Source organism: Lissotriton helveticus, chromosome 2_1, assembly GCF_964261635.1.
Source record: "Lissotriton helveticus chromosome 2_1, aLisHel1.1, whole genome shotgun sequence".
NCBI lineage: Eukaryota > Metazoa > Chordata > Amphibia > Caudata > Salamandridae > Lissotriton > Lissotriton helveticus.
In genome coordinates, this window is record NC_136059.1 from 908,019,732 (window position 1) to 908,040,964 (window position 21,233).

At 41.0% G+C, this 21,233-nt stretch overlaps 1 protein-coding gene across 5 annotated transcripts in view; it reads left to right on the forward strand.

The window, feature by feature from the left end:
• Nucleotides 1-21,233, forward strand: part of SEMA4D (semaphorin 4D) — a 923,316-nt gene that overhangs the window by 581,142 nt on the left and 320,941 nt on the right. For 4 of the 5 annotated variants that reach the window (XM_078675633.1, XM_078675632.1, XM_078675636.1 and 1 more), the window contains exons 16-18: nt 8,334-8,506; nt 8,602-8,645; nt 16,194-18,468. In XM_078675633.1, the coding sequence (XP_078531759.1) occupies nt 8,334-8,506; nt 8,602-8,645; nt 16,194-17,125 (1,149 nt within the window). In that variant the 3' untranslated portion in view covers nt 17,126-18,468. Of the gene's footprint in view, nt 1-8,333; nt 8,507-8,601; nt 8,646-16,193; nt 18,469-18,677; nt 18,885-21,233 lie in introns of those variants that run through there. The other variant, XM_078675637.1, reaches the window with a different exon arrangement.

The window sequence follows — 21,233 nt, forward strand, 5'->3', positions numbered from 1 at the left end:
CACACACACAAAAATCTATAATCGATTCCATGTCTGCTTTCAGAATCTGGTCTATTACAAGCCAGTAAGGAACAGCACATCTGTTCAAGCGTACATGTGCCACTGCAAGTTAAAAAGGAAGAAGAAAACTTTAGGTAGCACTCACTAGTTTGAGATGCATGCTATGGAAAGATGAAACTATTACACTTTGAGACCTAAAACGACCCTACTTAGTGAGCATTTTGAGGTGAGCAATTCTAAACACGATCCCTGGTCCTTCTTAAAAGAGCTGGCCCCAATAGTGTTCCCACCTTGGAGGAATTGTAAATATAGAAAGCCTATGGCTGTGTTCCAAACAGTTTATCTGTCATGCGAATAATACTGCTACTCCTGTAGGTGTAATTGAAAAGCACTGGTGAAAAGCCTCTTATTATTGGGTTCCCAGGGCTTGAGATTTACTTTTTAAAAGTAGTTGATTGGGGCCGTAATGTAATTATTACTGCTGGAGGATCATGGGATGTTCTTCTATACAGATATTCACCAAGCTACCAGTCTGGCACTATGAAACAAAAAACTCAAATCATAACAATTCACAGCATAGCTCTTATAAATGTGAGTTCTACATTTCCCTTCATGATGTTGTTGATTGCAAATCCTGCGTCTAGACCCTGATTGTTTCGACACTTGCCTGCTTAAGAATGCAGGTTTGCACTATGGAATTATTATTATTATTATTTTTTTTTTTTATTCAGTAGAAATCATAATTTGTGTGCAATTGTCTTGTGGAATAAAAGCTTAGTCCAAGCCAAATCAATTTTAAGACTTATTGTAGCCATTTTAATTACGCTCATATAGTGTTATCTGTGTGGCAAATTGCATGTTTTTCACTAGGTATGAAAACTAAAAATGTGTTTGTTAATAGTTAACTTTGCTCCGACATTCATCCCGAAATGCCACATCAGAATGATTTTACAAACTGCATTTGTTTCCAACAGAATTTGTTTAATTTCATGCTGTGCTTTTAGGATTGCCTGTAACATTATTTACAAACATCCAATTACGTCGGAAAAAGTGCCATGTGTGGCGTATTGGAAGGGTGATTGTGATGGTAGATGCTTCATTCGTAAAATGGCCAGTTCGATAGCTGTTCCCTTGTTTCTTTGCTGTAAGACGTTGTGGTGTTTTGTCGGTTGATAGCCAATAACTCACGAAAGTGACAGATGCGGTTTGTTGCGTTTACTGTTGATGCAAAAGGAAATAGTTCCAGAGATGCAAGCTCCTCTGACTCCTCATTGTCTTTGAAAGGCGGTATTGTTGTGCTCTTCTCTGCTCACCACCCTACTCCTTGGAAACCCCAGAGGACGGCAGAATACATCAAGTTTAGTTGGTTACCTTCAAACTGCATTCCTCTTAGGCATTACATCTGCTAGACGGGTAGGTGAGCTAAAGGCCCTTTGTTCAAGTGAAACTTAAACTGCATTCCGAGACGGGAAAAGCGATGCTCCAAAATCTGCCTTTTGGTGTCGTAGGGAGTGTCACGTTCATTTGATCCACTTATGTTACCTTTTGTGTTATGTTACAGCCCTGCTGAAAGAACTGTATATGATTTGACTATAACACTTTAACCCATCATCTGAACACTAAGGATATTCCAACAAAGATCTTTAGGTATTGATAAAGTATTCACTACTACACCAACTTAATGTGCTTATTTGCGCTGTTGCAATACCATGCCTGTAGTCTGCAACTTTTTACACCAGGATTAATTCTTGTGTGCCTGTCAACTGCGCCAGGAAACCCTTCGGGTTAGCTGTGCGCCCTATAAATTCTAAATAAATGCCTTCAAATTTTTTATTGATTGCTTTTCTCAATTGTCACTGTGCAATGCATGCAACACCGTTTGTAGGGTGTAGATGAGTGTGTTGTACAGTTCCGGAGTATACATAAAAGTGTTGGAAGGAATGCTTGAATTAATCTCAACCCCTAGTAATTACTTGGGTCCGCATCCCAATCCATCTTTATTTTACACACCATGATGCTTCAGTTTGGACCCAGCTATACACAAACCAGTCTTGACCCCGCTCCCATCAGAACAGACCAGCTTAACTGCCAAGCTAGGTCTTCCTTGAACCGAAACACAAGCAACCCAGGACCGATTTTGCCCTAGTTATGGTCTCTTCAGTCAATTACAGCTTTGTTCCACTGACAGTGTACACAGGACCAAAGTCTGGGCATGCCCGTCCTACTTAGGGCGACAAACTAAAGTATACAAAAAAAGTGATGGAAGAAATGCCTGAATAAATCTCAGCCTATGGTAATTTCTCTGGGCTGCATCCCAATCCATCTTTATTTTGCACACCATGTCCTCTCAGTTTGTACTTCGCTGTATGCAAATCAGTGTTGACCCTGTCCAATCGGAACAATCCGTTCTAGGGCACAAGATGCCAGAGACTACTGTCATAAGCCAGCATAAGAACACAGGAGCGACTTTTCAGCTCGCTGTAACTGAATATTAAGGCTCCATCATGACCTTTTTGTTAAAACAATCAGTGGCATTACTGCTTTAACTTGTACTCAATAATTGACGCTCATTTGAGGCACAGGATCTCACAGGTTTTTTGTCAAGTGAATGTTAATTAAGGATGTTGCCAATATTGATGGCCTGCACTACAATTCTTAACACAGCTGTGATCACTGATGTAAATGGAAATGTTACAATGTGTCACAATAGCTGATGAAAATATGAATAAATAAGACTTAAAAAGGTAAGTTCACAGTGAGGTTTATTTTTTTCGGAACATGTGTTTTTTCACAAGCCTGTCAACACATGAGAAGCTGGGCATTTTCTGTAGGTCAAGAGAGCGAATTTGATAACTGGACATACCTGGTGAGAATTCATGGGCGTTGATTGCCTTCTGGAAGACTAGAAGCGAAGTTTTGAAGTGCATTATTCCAGGAGAGTTTCTCTCTGTTATAGATAAGTCTTGTTTCTACCAGGATTAGAAAAAGATTGCATAACGCATTTGATTTTTTTACTCTGGCAAATCTTCAGATTTAGCCTGGTGCTGTTGCTGATATTCTAAAATCTGCCTGTAAGGATAGGCTTGATATTTCTGACTGTAAGGATGAGCCAGGTCTAGATCCTGATTTCCAATGCTGTAATTTTTATGCATAGTCAAAGCCTTTAATGGAAACCAGTGGAGGCTGATCAGCAAGTGATTAGACTTCTGAGCCCTGCTGGTTTACTGGACAGCTCAGAGTAGTTCTAAATTGTTACTTGCACAGCAAACCGATCGAATGGTTAATGTCTAAAACACCTAAGTGCACATGATTTTTCATTAGACAAACATTAGAAATTCAACTTAATACAATGGATTGTTCAGCACGTTCATAACATTGACCATTGAAACTGAGAACTATAGCACATCATCCTTCAAACTCTTTTAAATGCATCTCCTCGGCTAAGGAAGCTAAAAAAAAGATAGCCCTTACAGAGAGACTGGCTGCAATTGAATTTCAATAATTTTCTGAAAAGCTAATGAAAAATGCTTCAGCAAAAAAATTAAACATGCAGTTTGAGTAATGTGCCCTAAAGTGGCCTGGTTGTGCTAACTGAACCAAACCTATATTATTTTCTAATGTAAAAATGATTTTCCACTCTGCAATGATGAAGACTACTGTTTTTAGGCACACGCCCAGAAGGAATTGCCACTGCTGATTTATGATAGGACCATCTAATGGACTTCAATCAGAAGAATTGTTCAGCAGTGGTGATTTTCAATTGTGCAGAACATCTTTTTTTGTAAAAGACCACCTTGGATGTTTTACCATACAGGCTGCAGCAATAAGCATTCGCCTTGAACATTGCAAGGACTTTGTGAGGGGCAAGTATTTCAGAGATCGTAGAAGGTTTTCAGACCGTTACAGGGCAAGTGTGGTGGGTTATCCTGGGCAAAAAAGCTTAAAGAGCCCAGGCTGTATTCACTGCATGTGAGCAGCGTCAGTCCAGTTTGAAGAAACTCTAAAACCGATGCCGGATAGATCAGTACAGCTATGCACACTCCCCTCATGATAAAGAATGCCATTTTCATCCAGGTACTTAAAAGGCCAATTGCATATCGGCACATTCTTTCAAGCACTTGACCTATAGCCTTGGCATCCTATGCCTATAACATCCCCTTACTGCTTAGTTCAGCAGCTCATTTCCCACCTTGTACTTCACCTTTGCTGTGATTAATGGGCTGACTTCTTTCCTGTCTGACAGAGAGTCACCCTTTTCGATAGCTGTAAACACATTTGCTTTGTTTTTCCAAGTCCTTGGATACATATAATCACTGCACTCCTTTCTCTAACGTGGCAAACAGGTCTCAATTTCTAACCGTCATCACCAGGTGAAATTATCATCCTTCCTACTGTCTTCTATTCAAATGCGTTGTGTCCCAAGGATCAACCTTATCGACAGGCGTCTGTCTTGAGCTTGAATGTTTGAAATGAGCTATCACATGAACACTGAAAAAAAATCCATCTATCCATCTATACCTCCAACTATATGTGAATGGCTTTGGTAAGGCAATCATTTACTGATTTCATCCTGCAAAAGTAGAAGTGAAATAACAGCAATCATCTCTACCTAGGTGCACTCTAGACGGTGGTGCAGACTTGCTGCTTTTGGCCAAAGGTCCTCTGTTATTTCTACGGCTTTCCATACTGGTTTTGCCTCCAACCTGATTAAAGTGGTTAGCAAGGGAATCCTTTATCACCCCTCCTGATTCCCCACTGATTCACGTTCATTCCCCATGGCATTCCTCTCTCTTACTGCAGTGGTATTCATTAAATATAATCCTACTCAAACTGCAGTTGGTGCAGAGCCATGATACTGTCCATTTTTAACCTGAAAAGGTCCTATCATAACTCTGTTCACAAGATATCTGAATTGGCTGCCAACCACAGGGTAGCTAAGGAGATCCCTACGTTTGGCTTTTCAAAAACCTATGGCCATTCAGCAGTGGTGTTACTTTTGTTTTATGGATACCTTCATTATCAATAATTCTTCTTTTAAAAGTTCCTTAAACTGCACCCATCTTCAATCCGATATCTTCAACTTACAGGCTTATGAATTCTTCTGTTATCTCCTGCCTCCCATCCATCACCCACCCTTGCTCTGCCAAATGTTTTACTCTCTACTTGGGTGCAGCTATTCAAAAGACTAACCAAACAATAAAAGAAAATAGGAATCTAATTGGAAGGATCACAGTGAAAACATCAAAGGTCATTCACAATTTAGTCACTGACCTTGGTAGGCATATCTTAACAGCCCCTTCATAAATGCTACACTGGTCAATTGCAAAGAGGTTGAAATATCAGTCTATAGGGTAAACTAATCTTACATGCTCTTGCAGTGAAGCATAGCAGTCATAATATTTATTAATGACAAAGTTGGCTTTATGATGAATATAATGAAATGCCTCCACTTTAGTCTTGAAATTACCTATGCCTACTGAATGCAGTATGGGTTATGCCTCAAATATCTGCTTTACTATACTTCTAAAATGTAGTAACTTTGCTAAAACATAAGATTGTCACTTTACTTACTTGACACAAACAGAAGCTTGCCCCTTTCATAAAAAAGTATTTTGCTCTGAAACACTATATTTCTATTAAATACGTACCTGCCCCCAAGAATCGGTGTCATTTACATCATGTCATCACTTGTGCCCCATCCTAGATTAATGCATTTTGTCTTCAAAACCCACTTATCATGGTCAACTACCAAGGATGTCCACAATATGGAAGAGGTTGTCAATTGCAATGCGATGAGTTAGCCTGGACTATGTCAGGAATGGTCCCATTAAGAAAAGGGAACAGTGGCAGCATTGTGCAGCGGATAGCTCAGTTATGTCAAAGATGCTCTCAATTTGTCAAAGCGGAGCCACTGCATTGCCAGGGAAAGCCAGAATGTTGCAAGGAATGTCCACTATTTGTCTAGAATGAACCTCTATTCTGTACAGCAAGAATATCACTACGAATTACCACTGTTATGTCACGGATAGCCAAAACAATTGGCAGTTATATTTTAGTAAATGTTCATTCTCAACTGCATTTACAAATGTCTTTTATCTTGGGCATAGCCATAATGTCACCAATAATGCCCACTATATGTCTAGGATAGACCTCTCTTGTGTCTGCAATAGCCAGACTAGGTCTAGGTTGACCACCCTTAACCCGCAATCCTAATCCCTTCTGTCAAAACAAATAAACGCCCTCATACCCATTCATACACTCAAAAACATAATGCATATGTTCTTCTTCATCCCCTTCCCCTGCACCGCACCTTACCTGGAGGTGCTCCCTGATACTCTGGTCTTCATCTGCCCTCTTGCACACAACAGTAATAGTTGCAGGGATAAGCAGGAGCTGTCCGCATTGACAACTTATGCTTTTCCCACCCAAGGACCGGTCTCCTCTGCCAATCAGCCCCACTAGAATGGAGTATATTCTACCCAACCTGAGGTTTCTACTATTCTTGGCAGAAACGCTGAAAAACGTTTCACCATACTGGCTTGTGCAGTGAGGGGGAAATGGACAGGTGGGGCATGTGGAGGAATGTCGATGCATCTTCTGGGGTGAAGACCTAGTTGGGGCATGTGGTGTAACCTATTTCAACCTTTTGCCTAGATTTGAGGACCAGTCACTGCGGAGTAACTTTCCTAATACTAAGCATTCATGGAAAGTTCTACATACTGAAATGCTAATAACTTGTTTGTCGTGGTGTCTGCGATCTGACAAAGACCAAGGCTTTTTTTTGTTTAGTTTTTGCCAGTGGCAGGGTTATTAGGTTACATTGACTTAAAGGAATGTAAAACGCATGAGAAAGTAGAGCACCGCTATCAGTTAGTTCTTCACTTTCATCCGTCAGTATCTGAAGGAGAGAGCACTAATCGTGAGATGTAATACGCTTGCCGTTAGGGACATGTTGCTATTTATAACCATTCATTCCTTCAGAAAATGTAAATTAAAATAAAATGCTGAAAACCTTTAGGTTGCATATCCCCTCTCCAATAAAAAAAATATTTAAAAATGTATGGTTTACTAAAACGCAACTGCCCATTATTTTTCTCCCAAACGTGCTTGAATGCATTTCCAGCCTCAGACATGGAATGATTGCCTCGTGAGGCAATAAGATTTCAAGCTTTTCCCCACATTTGAGTACGCAAGAGGGTCATACTACTCCAGGTATATTTTTCCGTTATATGGTCTTATACATTAGGATCACTGTAGTATTGCCCTGCCCACCTGTCTGTTTTTCCTGGCTTTGAATGGAAGAGTGAGTTAAAAAGAATGTAGAGTGAAAACCTAAACCAGAGTCCCGTTACATGAACCAGACTGTCCTTAATCTAAGAAAGATGCCTTTGATGGAAATGGGTAAAGTGAATTAATTCCATGGACATGCTTGTCACTTTAATTGCTCCATCCGTAAAACTATTGTGTCCTGCCGCCGCATGTATGTAAGCATGTTTTCAGTGAATCACCTTAGTGGTACTGTTAGACAATAGGAGACCATTCGGTTGTAAAGATAGGAAGCCAAAGGACAATGAAGGGTCTTCAGCACAAGTGCTTGAAATTAATCCTATGATTGATCATGAACTTGGCTTTATTGTACGAGCGAGACGATCTGTTTTTTCTTCAGGTCTGCAATGTGGTGGGTTGCTTGTTTTTGGAAATGTTGGAGCTCGGCTATTCTCATTACAGTTGTCATAAATTGTTCGAAGCGAGTAATGATATCACAGCCTACCAGCATTGTATGCCTGACAGCCTGCTCATTCCCATTACCCGTTCGGCTTGCCACATTCAAATGAATCTGCCATAGAGGCAGCTGTCTCAAACTTGTATGCAAGCCAAGCCCCCCCCCCCCCTTAGGCTAATTAGGCACAGCAACTTGGCCTGTAATATAATTTGGGCAAAATCGTTTTCACATCCTAAAAGGATTCTGTTTTGTGTGCCTATAGCAAAACACTGTATTAATTTTACACACATCTCAAAGTAAAAAAAAGTTTAAAAGGCTATCCAATAACAAAGGGATAAGATGCCATTCCAGCTAGCCACAAATGGTGCAGAGGGGCAAATTAAAGTGCAGAGGTGTCCTACAATGTAATGTTTTCTTTACTGTGGTTCCAAAGAAACCCTTTTCTAAATCACTTGGAGATGAACAGTTGCTTCCTTAGTACTACTATTACAAAAAAATCTGTCTATCTTTCCTTAAACATCTCTAAGTATTAAGAAGTGTTAAGTGCCTTAAACTAAATTCTACTGCTGAAGAATTATAATCAATGTGTATGCTTTTGTCTTTGCTGCAGGATAAAAGATATATCTATGCAGGCTCAAACACAGGGGTGGTGCAGTCACCCGTTGCATTCTGTGAGAAGTATGGCTCCTGTGTGGACTGTGTTCTGGCCAGAGATCCCTACTGTGCTTGGAAGCAAGATACAAACTCTTGTGTTCACATTCCCGAGTCAGGTGCTAATGACAGGTATGTAACTGTGCATCACTTACTATAGAGCCACAAATAAAGCGGATAAATGAACCCGGAACATAAAATAATAATATACCTTGTATTCTTTTTAGAACTTTGGTTCAGAAATTAAATGGAGATGCTTCCTCTTGCTTAAGTAAGTTTTTTCATTTACAACTATATTGATTTTTAGTTTTTTGCTTGTATTTTTTAAAATTCCTTTGTACTGTATTTGAAATGCTTGAAAAACAGTGTTGTATGCAAGTCTAGAGAGACACGTTATTCTGTTTGAAAATAGCAATCTTATATTTTGATCCAAGCTTTTGAAGTCTTGTAACCTATATTACATTCATACATACATTAAACCCCATCTTAATATGCTCTCTGTCCCTTTTGTGTGTGATGTAGGCCTATCATCTTATATTTTGGTACACTATAGTTTAGGTCCTGTCCCCATGATGTTCCATTTCTTGTTTGGCAATAAGTAGAAGGCAAGTAATTACGTGTTCCCCACAGGCACAAACCTGCTTTTTCCAAGTATGCCATTCAATGAGTTGGGAGAAACGGAGTGTGAGCTGCTTGTGCAGCTATTCACATACTTCGGCCACCCTCGACAACAAGTATCACAACCTTGCAAGCACAATTTCCTTCTAGCCATAGGTAAGCCAGCACCCGTAAAATCCTTGTATGTTTGGACAGCCTGTACCTTTCCACGAGGCACTGTGACAGTTCTTTACTTCAATGCTGCCCAATCTTAAGGGCAAGATCCCACCAATAATTTTGGAAAAATTAGCACAATGTACTTATTTGTGAAACCTGCTGTCTGTCACTCTAGGAACTATGGACAGGACCGACGAGTGCCACAAAGGCAACTGGGAGTGCTTCTTTCCAGGGGTGTTTTTCTACATGATCACGGTTGACTTTTCCAGAGGAAATATCTGCTATATCAGAGGAGCCCACAAGGCACTTTGAGTTGATGTTCCACAAGTGTTGGATCAGCCCTGATCACCTTCAGGTGCTTAAGAGTTCTCCGCACACACCTCTGGCAGCAGTCCTGTTGTCTATCCAGGATTTCTGGATCTCCAGAGGACAAGATTACCAACCTGTTTAGACCCCCGTGGCATAATATTAGGCTTTGAAGAACCCATCCAACTGTACATCCTCTTCGCTTCTGAATCTACTATGGAGCAGCATGATTCTTAGTTTTCCAGGTCTAAATTCTTTCTTAGGTGGGGGAATTTGGACCCTAAATCCGAACGCTTTAGGCAAGGGGAAGATGGTGCTATTGTTCTATCCTACATTCTGGAACCATCACTGGGGAATACTTCTGGAACTCTTAGTTCACCTCAGTCACAAAATTCTTAGCAACTGTACAAAGATTTTAAAATATAATTAATGGTAACCATTCATTCAGATGCAATGAACAAAGTGTGCACATGGTTGTTTGACAGAGCTTCAGGTCTGATAACCGCATTGTTCAAATAGTTTCAGTCGCAAGACTCCGCATAAGTGATCCGGCTACATCAGTCACAAATGTAACCCAGATTTGATTGTGCAGTCCTATTTTGCTCTCGTCTCCTCCGTCTGCCCCACCTCCCCATACTCCTGCAAATCCTTTGCTGCTGTTCACTCGTCCTTTTCAGTCATCCAGGCCAAGAGTTGTCCCTGACTTTAATTCATACCTTCGAACACTATCTGGTGCAAGACCAAAGGACAATGAACTCGACTTCATCTTATATCTCAGTACAGAGTTCAGTTAATGAATACTTTCCTCCTCTGCTTTGAGTGAAACAGTTTAATATTAATTTTGGTCAACCTGGCCTGATCCAAGTACCTTTTCTAAACCATGGACCTATGGTAATTTGCCTTCGACCATGACACGTTGGTCTGTAAACACATAGCAGGGTTGCAAAGCACACAAGTGGATACGTTCAGCAGACTACCGGATCGGATTTGCTAAAGGGTCATTCATATGGGTTTGTTAGAGCAGATCTTTCTGCAGTGAGTCTGCCAATTGGTTGGTCTGTTTTCCTTCAAAGAGGAGTAGGCAACGATTTTACTTCACATTATGGAAGGGCAGGTGGAACTAATTCTTGATGAGGCATTCCTTTTATTTTGAGTGGAGTTGGTTTCTTTAAGCGTTTTGTTGACACCTTTGGTCCTTGAGGTAATTTACAAGTAACACAATAGCTTACCATTCAGAATCATGATTTCCCCAATATGAGCGATCTATTTTATTTTAAACTATTTTTAAGGTTTTTGGAGCCATCTTATCCGTCGAAAGATGAAATAGTCAGACACACCTGCTCTAGATTCCTTCCTAAGTTCTTGTCAGACTTCCTTATAATTAAGAGATGTTCCTTGTAATGTTTTTTGTGATAGATGGGTGTAAGCGCAAGTTACTCCAAGTAAATAAACTGCCTCCTTCTAAAAGATCTGGCTGCCATGATTCTTTCCAGTACATTTGTGCCTACCTTTTGAAAGGAAACAAAAAAAAAGTTGGAATTAAAGAGAATGGTTGGGTGTTGACATAACTGAGTTGAGGCCAACTTTCAGTTTGGTTGCATGAACTCCGAATTGAACAAATGCCTCCTAGGGAATAACATGCACCACTAACAATGACACAGTTATATGGTACAGTGATGCCATCAACCATAGGAATAACATGAATTTGTCATTACTGTGTTAAAGCTTTCAATTAATGTTCTCACACTGTTTAAGCTCTGCTCACCAACGGAGAGGCTACAAATATTTTCTGTTGGTTAAGTGCAATAAGTATGAAAATCGACAGATCTCAAGTGAGCTTAGCAAATCCGCCACCAACCTTATTGTGCTCATAGGCCATTTTAGGATTGGTCTTTGGACTCTTTTTGTTATCAATTTGTTTTTAACTTTTTAGTTTGCATGCAGAAACATATTCGGCATATAATAGTCAATGTTCAATGCACCTTGTGAAAAGAGAAGTATAGATACCCACTGTTTCAAACAAAGTTGTCTATTTTATTCATAGTATCAGAAGCATAAGTTAGAACACTTTTTTACGATTAGATGTAGGGAGGTTGCTCCAGGGGAGAGGGGGAAAAAGTGAAAAAGTGTGCTTTGGAAAGAACAAGGAATGAAAGCAATTTAAGAAACTTTTTTTTCCAATGATTTAACATACAGAACTGGTTATAACATTGGCACCAGTTGGTTAAGGCCTGTCCATGCAAAACATCTTTCTTTTTGTGTTGCGTTGCAGAGAAATGTATCATCCGTTCCTGGTACAGGGTGGTGGTATCCTATGGTACAGGCCTTGTAGGGGGTAAAAAGTCGGCATTTCAACCAGTCTGTGGAGTGAGGGTATTTTAGAACCTCCGCATGCGGGTCTTCCTCAGGACAGGGAAGGAGTAGGGCAACCTAAATCAGATGCCTGACGTTGGAAGTCCCTGTAGTTGGCTCCCACAAGTGCATGATCCGCATCACACTCTCGGAAGGGATAGGCCACAAACACTGTGGTGGGCCAGTGTGTATTATTCTTTCAGGAAAAGTAAAGACTCGTTCCGGATGAATAATTGCGGAACCCGGTGAAAAATCAGTGTGTGCCGATTTAAATGCTCGAGAGATGCCTCCGGTGACCGTCTTTCACATAATGTGGCTGTTTTCAGGACAGGAACATCCTGATGTCCTTTTCTCCAGCCAGGCGCAACCAGTACAACACATTGGGGTGTGCAACTAAATGGGGGGCTGTTTCAGAAAGATATCTTTGTGGCTAGGAACAGCACACTGGAGACTCAAAAGCCTTTCCATAGCAAATGACCAACATTCCTCTGCAGAGTTACCGGACCACAGCTGTAAAACCTTCCACTCAGTGGGTGGGGCTGGGTATTGTGCAGGCTTGTGTCTTTATAGTAGGTATATGCTGGCAGGTAGCTAGCTTTGTTTTTCTTCAAATACTTTTCAAGTGATGGGGTGGAGTGACTCCTCCCCTGGTCCAGAATGCTCATGGGCTTCAGTTCCACCTTTTAGATTTTTTTCTGCCATCAGTTCTGTCGTGAGAATCAATGACTCCTATACCATTGTATTTCTGCATTGTAAGGGGGCAGGGTCCTGTATAGTTTAGTCAGCCTAGAGAAAAAGCAATAACACATTCAGACCATATTTCGACGTCTTCAATAGAATAACTTTTAAAACTTAAGTTGAACATATCAAGGACTCCGCCTTGGAGAATGGGCTTAGATGGAGCGGACTCCCTTTCGTTTCTGCCCACATTGTAACTCGAAGTATAGCTGGTCAGATCAGCATGAGGTTTGTAACCTCTTTTGCCAAATAACTTGGAGTCATACACCTTTTTTTCAAGTATTTAGGTGTAAAAAGACTTTAAGGTATAGACGATAGGCAGCTGGGCACATTGGAGAATGTAGCATCAGGAAACGGAAACAGAGTTTTTTGGAGAAGCAAACGCTCTCAACATTGATGAAGTCCCAAATCCCTCCATGCCACTGTACATCAAAAGATCACCACGTCCCGTCCAGAGATCCTAATTAGAGGCCTCTGATGAAGCACAGGAACATTTCGAAATGAAAAGGTTAGCACTATCTTCTCAAAATGCCCCTAGATTCATGTGTAATGATCCCGGATTTTGGGTTAAAATACACTTGAAAATGACAAATTGGTGAGGAGCACCAGTCCAGATGTCAAGCGCCCACCCCTGATGAAGCCAAGAGAAGGCTTATAAACCCACTGGCGCTTCCGGACCCCGGTTGGACCTGAGAGAGCACATAAATCCAGTGTGACATAAGATTTCGACATCAACCTTGAAAGCTTGAAAGTCGGGAACACCCCAGTTGCGAGCCGAGAGCAAAGGAGATTGTGACTCCTGCTTTGGAGGCTTCACAGTCACCAACATAAAAAGACTAGCTGAAGAGCTCACAAACAGCATCTTTTTATTCACCCTGATAGGTAAAAATTCTTACAAAACCTTCACATAGAGCACCAGTGTCCACGCATACTTGAAGACGAAACAAACATTTGTGGAAGAACTGGAATATAATGTATCTCCTCAATCTGCACACAAAAGCCAGAGAGAGCTTTCAACATCAAGTCAACATGCTCAAGCACCCACTATACTAGAGCCTGTCCCATCAGTTGCAACATTGCCAGCACCTTCACTGAGGGAAATGTTACAATTTCCCTTGTCGCAATCACCAAAGGGATCAGTTCACTCCCTTTCAGAGACCGGTAGTCCATAGGGGGGAAGTAGATCCTTACTGCCATCCACTTGGTGGAGACCATGACACATGGGAGGATTATGATGTAGATCCTCCAGAGTATCAAGATATTGAGTCTTATCTTGTGAAACCCTCTCTGGACGATACAACAGCATACCATGATGTAATTCGGAGGGCTGTTCATCACCACTATGCCTCTATGCACGTTAGGAAGACTATTTCCTTGTAGAAACCCTCTGAAAATACTGAGGGTAGTAGTGTTCAGTTTTTACCAATGCTAAAAGGGATGAAAAAATCCTCTCCTGATGATTTCAAAAATCCTATCCTATCACTCCACAAATATGGAAAAAGTATAAGGCATGCCCTGAGCATCCATTTACATAAAGTCTCAACTTCCATCAGACTAGCTGGTACTTCATACGGCCAGGAAGAGGACATCTGCACAAACGTGAGGATGCCCCACCCCCAGATAAACCTGTAGATGCAGTGGAGATAAAAATTGCGGTGGGTGCGTGAACTCAATGCGTTATCACTATAACAGTTGATTTATTATCAAGATATGAAAGATTCCATTGGGAAGAGATAGAATCACTCATATAAATTTTTTTAGAAACTTATAGAAATGGGGTGAGGAGCTAGTAGCATAGGGAAAATTATTCTTGATTGCAACCATTTGCTACTGACACTGATTTTAGGAGTATAAACAATAGTATTTTACTTCGCAGGCTTGCATGGCTAAGGCTAGCGGGATTTGAACAGAGTATTCATCAACCTTCTAAACGTTCCTTTTGATGGGGAATATATTTAACAGTCCCTAGGTGGCGAAATGTTAGAGCAAATTAAAAATGACTCAAATACCCAAGTCAGTGTGGCACTACAAACTATAACTATAGAGCCTGTGGCTTCCCTGATATGTGAGAAACCTAGATAAAGGCATCACATTCCCTGTGTGACCATTCCTAGTGCCATTATATTCTGATGACATTCTCCTAGTCGTCAAACAACCAGATGTGAACATGAAATAATATGTGGGGTGGGAATTGCAGATTTGGAGCAAGTCAGAGGTTTCCACTCACTGTTAATTCTACTAGACCTGTGCTGAAATGTCCTCTGACTTGGAAGGAAGACTCTTGGGTATCTTTGTCGATGGTGACAATGAAACAGGACAATTATGGACATGCAATTTAATAACTTGCCACATAAAAAATGGATCAGACTCGCAAAAATGTGAATGGTTCCCAAGTTGTTGGTTTTTTTTTTTACTTGTTCACAAATAGACCCATGTATTTGTTAGACTCGGAGCATTGCTGACTAAATTAGCATAGGGAAGGGGGAGGGGCAAGAACCCACGACTCAGATGGAAATAGGCTAATTGAGTCATATGAGGCGGGTGGCTTTGCTATGCCTGCTCTTGAGTGATAGTTCCTTACTGCAGAATCTCACTTGGCTGTACACTAAAATTGCCCTGAAATCACTAATACACGCAACAAATAGCCCCCTGGCTGTACCACTAAAGCATGGTGGGAAGCTTACCTGGCTGAGATCACATCGAACACCTGGGAGTGACCTAAACAAGCTGTGTGCATTAATTATAGGCACAAGCTAATTCATTTTCATTTTTTAAATAGACTGTACTATACCGCTGAGTTGCTATGTAATATCGACCCCTCCTTGCCATCTCAAATGCCCCAGAAGCTCTGTTGATTTCTTGCATTGTGCCTGGATATCGCCCCAGTTCACTTATTCTTCATAGAGGTGGCACCAACTCTTTAAGGGACATAACCTCATTGTTAGACGCTACGCGGCTGGCTATGTTGATGATGGGCCTAACTCAGCCAGAATGCTAACTGATTTGGTATTGGGCTAAGCCTAACGTAGGATAGCGAAGGCTTGGACTAGAGGTCCTACACCAGACCGAAAGATATCTTGGGGCTTTTAGGGAATACCTACTTCGCACTGACGCCACAGTGGACGAGTCTGTGGTTTGAAGAGCAGCAGTATGATCTGCCAATACCACTTTGAACTGCACCTAAACACGTGAGAAGGGATGGGTAAACCAATTGTTCTGACACTGTTCCAGTTCATTGAGTTGGACTGCAATATTATTATAGTTTTACCCATTTATTACAGTTAAATAAATGTGAATGAACAGTCCGAATGTTATGATGTGTACTAATGACAGTTTTGTATTCTGGGTTGCTGCTCACTGTATGTGAGATTGCCATAAGACTGACTTGTTTTGGAGCTGCTCTGTTATCTTACACTGTTGAAAACTTAGTAAGCGGATATTAAAATGAAAAAGTTATTTCGTGTTTTTCAAGAAATAATTTGTTTAGACTTTATACTTTAGATTGCCAGCATGTTTTAAATCATATTCTGCTTTTGTACTGTTAGTGGAATATTTGTTATGAAAAGTCAAATCAAGTAATTAGTGTTATTTGGATACTATAACTTTTCAAAAATAGAATTGTGTTGATTTTAATTTTTGTTTCTTCCAGGTGAAAGCAAAGGAATTGACCTGTATCATAAGTTGACACTCGGAAGCTCGGTAAAACTGACGTGCTCTCAAAAGTCAAATTTGGCAAAGGTGTTTTGGAAGTTCCAGAGCAAAAGACTAAAAACTGAAGGGCCGAAGTATTATCTTCTCGGAGAAGCATTGTTCATCTTCAACGCAACAGAGCTTGACATGGGAGTTTACCTGTGTTTGTCTGAGGAAGACGTGATAAACGTGAAGTACTCTCAAGTACTTGCTAAGCATGTTTTGGAATTGAGAAAGCTGCCACAGACAACGACGACAGTGGCGCCTACCCAAGCTGCGACACAGACAGAAGGTAATAGTGATACACCCAAAATGTCAACTGTAGGAGCTGAAAGACCCACCACTCAAACTTCAGCATCCCCAACTCTAAGGCCATCCACCACCACAGTCATTACAAATCCAACCTTTCATGACTTAACAAGCACAGTCTCCATAACACAGATCATCAGTGCGCCACCTGAAGTTCGCTTGGAAAAGACTTTGTACTTAACAAATACAAATGACAACCCCCTTTTCACATATCTGTTTGTTTTCTTTTTCGTACTGTTTACGTGCCTGCTTACCTACAATTGTTACAAAGGGTTTCTCCCAGAACATTGCTTAAAATACCGCTCTGCCATGTTGCCTGGAAAGGCAAAAGCTGTTTCAGACTTTGTGGATTGCGAGCCAGGTGTGAAGGAGACTTTAGTGGAGCAGAAGAACAATCAGAACCAAAATGGAGAGCAGCCTAAAGCTTCGCGCGACACTGGCTATGAGACTGAGACAGAATGTGGTAATGGCAAAATCCCACATAAGCCTGAAACTGAAACGATAGAGGAGGATGACAGTGAAAAACCTTTTGATGTAAACTGCGAGCTTAAATTTGCAGATTCCGATGTTGAAGGTGACTAAGGGAATCTCGGCCTTTATTTGGATTTATTGTTTAGGTGCAGATTTTTCAGTAATGACTGTTTCTGAGCCACATATACACAGACTGTGCTGTGCCTAACTTAAGACAATATTTAAACATGTTTCGCTCGCACTAAAAGGTTGCTTTGGATTCCCTCATTATGAAGAGACGTACTTTTTTTTAATCAAAATTTTGTATTTTTTTTTAGAACTTTTTTTGTTTTCTGAATGTGACTTCTGGTCTAGTCCCCCTCCTTCCGTAGATCAGGCTTTCTTGTGGCAGTTTATTTTGATGCGGTACACTCTTGTCAATTCTCAATACGTCAGTCAAAATGAGAAATTGAATTTCAGTTTAATTCCAAATTGGAAATTAAATTTAGTTTATCAGATTGGTAAGTGATTAGTCTATTGTCCAAATTGGGACAGCTTTGCCTTTAGTGTTAGCTACTCAGAGATTGTTTTTCTACAAGGTTTCTTTCGTCTGCTATGATTTTACACTGGAACAAATGTAGCTAAATTTGCATATTATTCTCAGGGATATGCTTTTTTCTCTATCTGCCAAACGACGTAACTTTTTTGTACTCTTGAGATGTGTGGGGACTCAAACGAGTGGATACCACTTGAGATGAATGAACATTATTGTAACACACAAGGAAGAAATTGTCCTGTTTGACAAAATATAGGCAACAATTATTTGAACAACGTTTGTAAATCTAAGTGGCTCATCCTGAGCCTCTCCACCCAGATAGGCTTGTGGCGTGTGCATCAGACTCCTGGTGTGAAGAACTAATACGAAAATGTAATAATTAAACTGGAAAGGACTGTTATGGTAACAGCAATGACTGATCTGTAGTATATGATGCGAAGACCCAAAGCCGCATCTTGAAAATCTTTACTGCATTCGGAATCCTTCTCGCTGGTCTGTTAAGCAACTGGAGAGGAATACTAACGGCAGGCAGTGACGTGGTCAGCTGGGCTACCATGTGATTCCTCTATCATTGCCACTATGGCAGTGCGACTGCAAGCATGCATAACAAGGTTCTTGTTTTTAATTTGTTGTCGTTGGTATGGTTTCAAAGTGGTTTATTGCACAGTTCCATAGGATAAATGATTTATTACTAATACCTAGTTAAAACGAAATGGATACCATGAGAAGATTTACAGTCCCAAGCAATAAGGCCTGGACTCTTTTAATGTTTAACATGTATTAAAGTGTAAAATATGATTCTGATCATTTCCTTGTAAAATGTTTATATATATTTTTTAAAATGCAACTTGGGTTTATTTTTTTATTCCTAATGATGTACATAGAACAGGGACAACAATAAAAACTGTATTATAATATGTAACTTTATTGGATGTCATTGGATGAACAGTCAAACTATGTGCCATGGCTCAGTACCCAAGTATGTGTTCTTTTGTGTGTGCATGTCTCATCCCGGATACCTTTGATCTTTCATGTCTGTCCCTCCCCTTTGTGGCATGCTATTGTGTCTCTTAAAGCCTATTTCCTTAGTATCCCTCTTTTTCTTTTCTGTCCTCTTCTGTCACACAGCTTCATCTATTAAACATTTCCCTTCTACTGGTACCTTCCTTTTGTCCTCTGTGGAATCTGATTCTCATCCATCACTCACCAACATGCAACCTGAGGTTTTATCCAGTGCAGGGAAAGCGCTGGTCATGATGTTGCCACCTTTCCTAAGTGACCAGGCACAAATCGTTGTTATCCATGGAACTTTTCACCTCTTCTGTCAAGCTATTGGTGAGTTATAATCAACAATAGTAGGAATCTTACCACTGTGATATACTGATGCGACTAGCCTCTTTGAAGCCAACTGTGCTTTCTTTAACAACCGCCTCCGTTCACGAATAGAAAACATGTGCTGTCCTCTTTAAATTCCTTTTCATTCTGAAGTTTAAACAATGTACGTTAATATCCAAAATGATGTTACAAATCCCAGGACACAAGTGATGTAACTATAAACCAAATGCTGAGTGTGATCAGATACTGTTTCATGTAGTCATTTCCCAGGGACCCTGTTCGGGTTTGTGTTTTTCAGTGTTGAGTAAAGTGGAATCACTTTTAGTACTAAATGAGTCATGCCTGGTTCCTATATCAGGTAGACGTATGTGGGATGCATTATTATAATGTTGTACTCATTTGTGTTGATCATTTCTTTGGTGACCAGTATATTTTGTCTCAAACATTGTGGTTGCTGCTTTTTCTCATCTAGATTTTATTCATACATTTTTTTGGGTAGCCCATCTTTTAACACCCAAACAATTTTCATTATTTCTATCAACAAGTCTGTAATGTTGATTTAATTAAGTTGATTGAAACTAGACCAGTTAAGGTTAGATCCACAAAATAACCAATACTTCACACAAGATCTGTAAAAGTAAGTGTCTGTAGAAAGAAATGAGCCACGGTGATGGCGATCAGGGACATCCGAGTGTCTCGTGGTTGTTTTCAGCTTCTCAACACTGTCCAGTCAAAAATATTTTTTAACTAAGTTGCTAGAGAGATTGTAGGAAGCTGACTTTTTATATAGTGGATCAAAATGAGGTACATCATGTAAAGAGTCCAAGCAAACCACAATTATTTTACTGAGGCACAAATGATATCCGAAATGTGGGTGAGCTATTAGGCATATCAGAGAGTAGTGCTAAGCATTTGTTGACACACACAGGCAATAAATGACACACTAAAGAATAAATCCAAGACCAATTTTGAAAAATAAGTAATTTTTTTATATACATTTTGATACCAAGAACTTGGATAGCAAGTAAGTATTTTTTTAAAAGATTGAATTTTGTTGGTACGTAAAACAGTTACTTAAATGTGCTTTTACGTACAATGCTTTTCTATGGGAGAAAAGGCATGGATATCATACAGGTATTTATGATTGGCTTTTGGGTGTTTCCTTTGGTTCTTAATAGGGGGCCAAGGTCCAAAGTACTACCAGCAGTTTCTCGTTACCTACCCTGAGGCATCAGTGTGCAGAGTTGCTGGCCTCTTTGGTGGCTGTGCCCGCTATGCTAGTAAAGAAAAGGGGGGCCACTTAAACAGTCTGCAGAGGGGGACTTTGGGACAAGTCCAGAAGCTCCCAACTAGAGGCTCAGGTCACCAGGGTCCTGGGGACATGGGAGCACAGTTGGTTTGTACTTACCCGGGTTGGAGCACTCAGTTGCAAAGTGGAAATGTTGGCTAGGCTCTGTGCACCTGGGAACCTTGAGGTCATCGGTCTCACTGGTTAAGGGTGAAAAATCAGGACAGCTGGGCCACTCTCAAGCTGGGGTCTCTGACGTCCCTCGACAGCTCCTTTGTCTTGGAGCTGTTGGAGTCCTGACTGGACTCTTATTTTCTTTGCTGCAAGGGGTCCAGTACCCCAGTTATTGGTCCTGTGCGGCTCTGGTTGGTCCAAGTGTCACTCAGTGGGAGGGACAGGGGGGTCAGATCTATCTTTCAGGAGCACAGGGTCCTCTTAATAGGGGTTGCTGTGGCAACACAGTATACCAGACTTTGCGTTTCGGTGACTGCAGGGAAGTAGTACCTCTACTCCAAGGGAGAATGCTTGGCACTTTTTCGAAGGCTGGCAGTCTCCCTGGGTTCTTGGAAGCTGGTCAGCTGCAGGAAGAGTCGCGATTGTCTAGACTTCGTGCGGCAGGCAGGGTTTGGCGCCAAAGGTCCATGCAGTCTTCAGGTCTTGCTTTTTCTTGCAGCTCTCTGTATCCTTCTCTTCTTGATCCATTGAATTGGAGTTCCTGGTGTCAGGGGTGCCACATAAATACTCAATTTAGGGGCGTTAAGAGAAGTGACCGCTAGTAGCCAGTGAGCTACTTACCTTTAGGGTCTCTACATCCTCTTTATGACCACTGCCTGTGGGAAGTGGGCATAAACCTGACCCAGAGAGCCCAATTCCACCAAAACAAAAATGGAATTCTAAAAGGCGTGTCCACATCAGGTAGGCCACCTTAGGGGTGGTAACCGCCCGAGAGGGGGACACCCCTCCTGACTTGCTAATTTTCCTTCCCGTCCTGGTGCTAAATGGGTCCAGGCAGGGGGTGGCATTTCTCATGTCTGGGGAAGCCTTGGGTCGCATATCAAAGG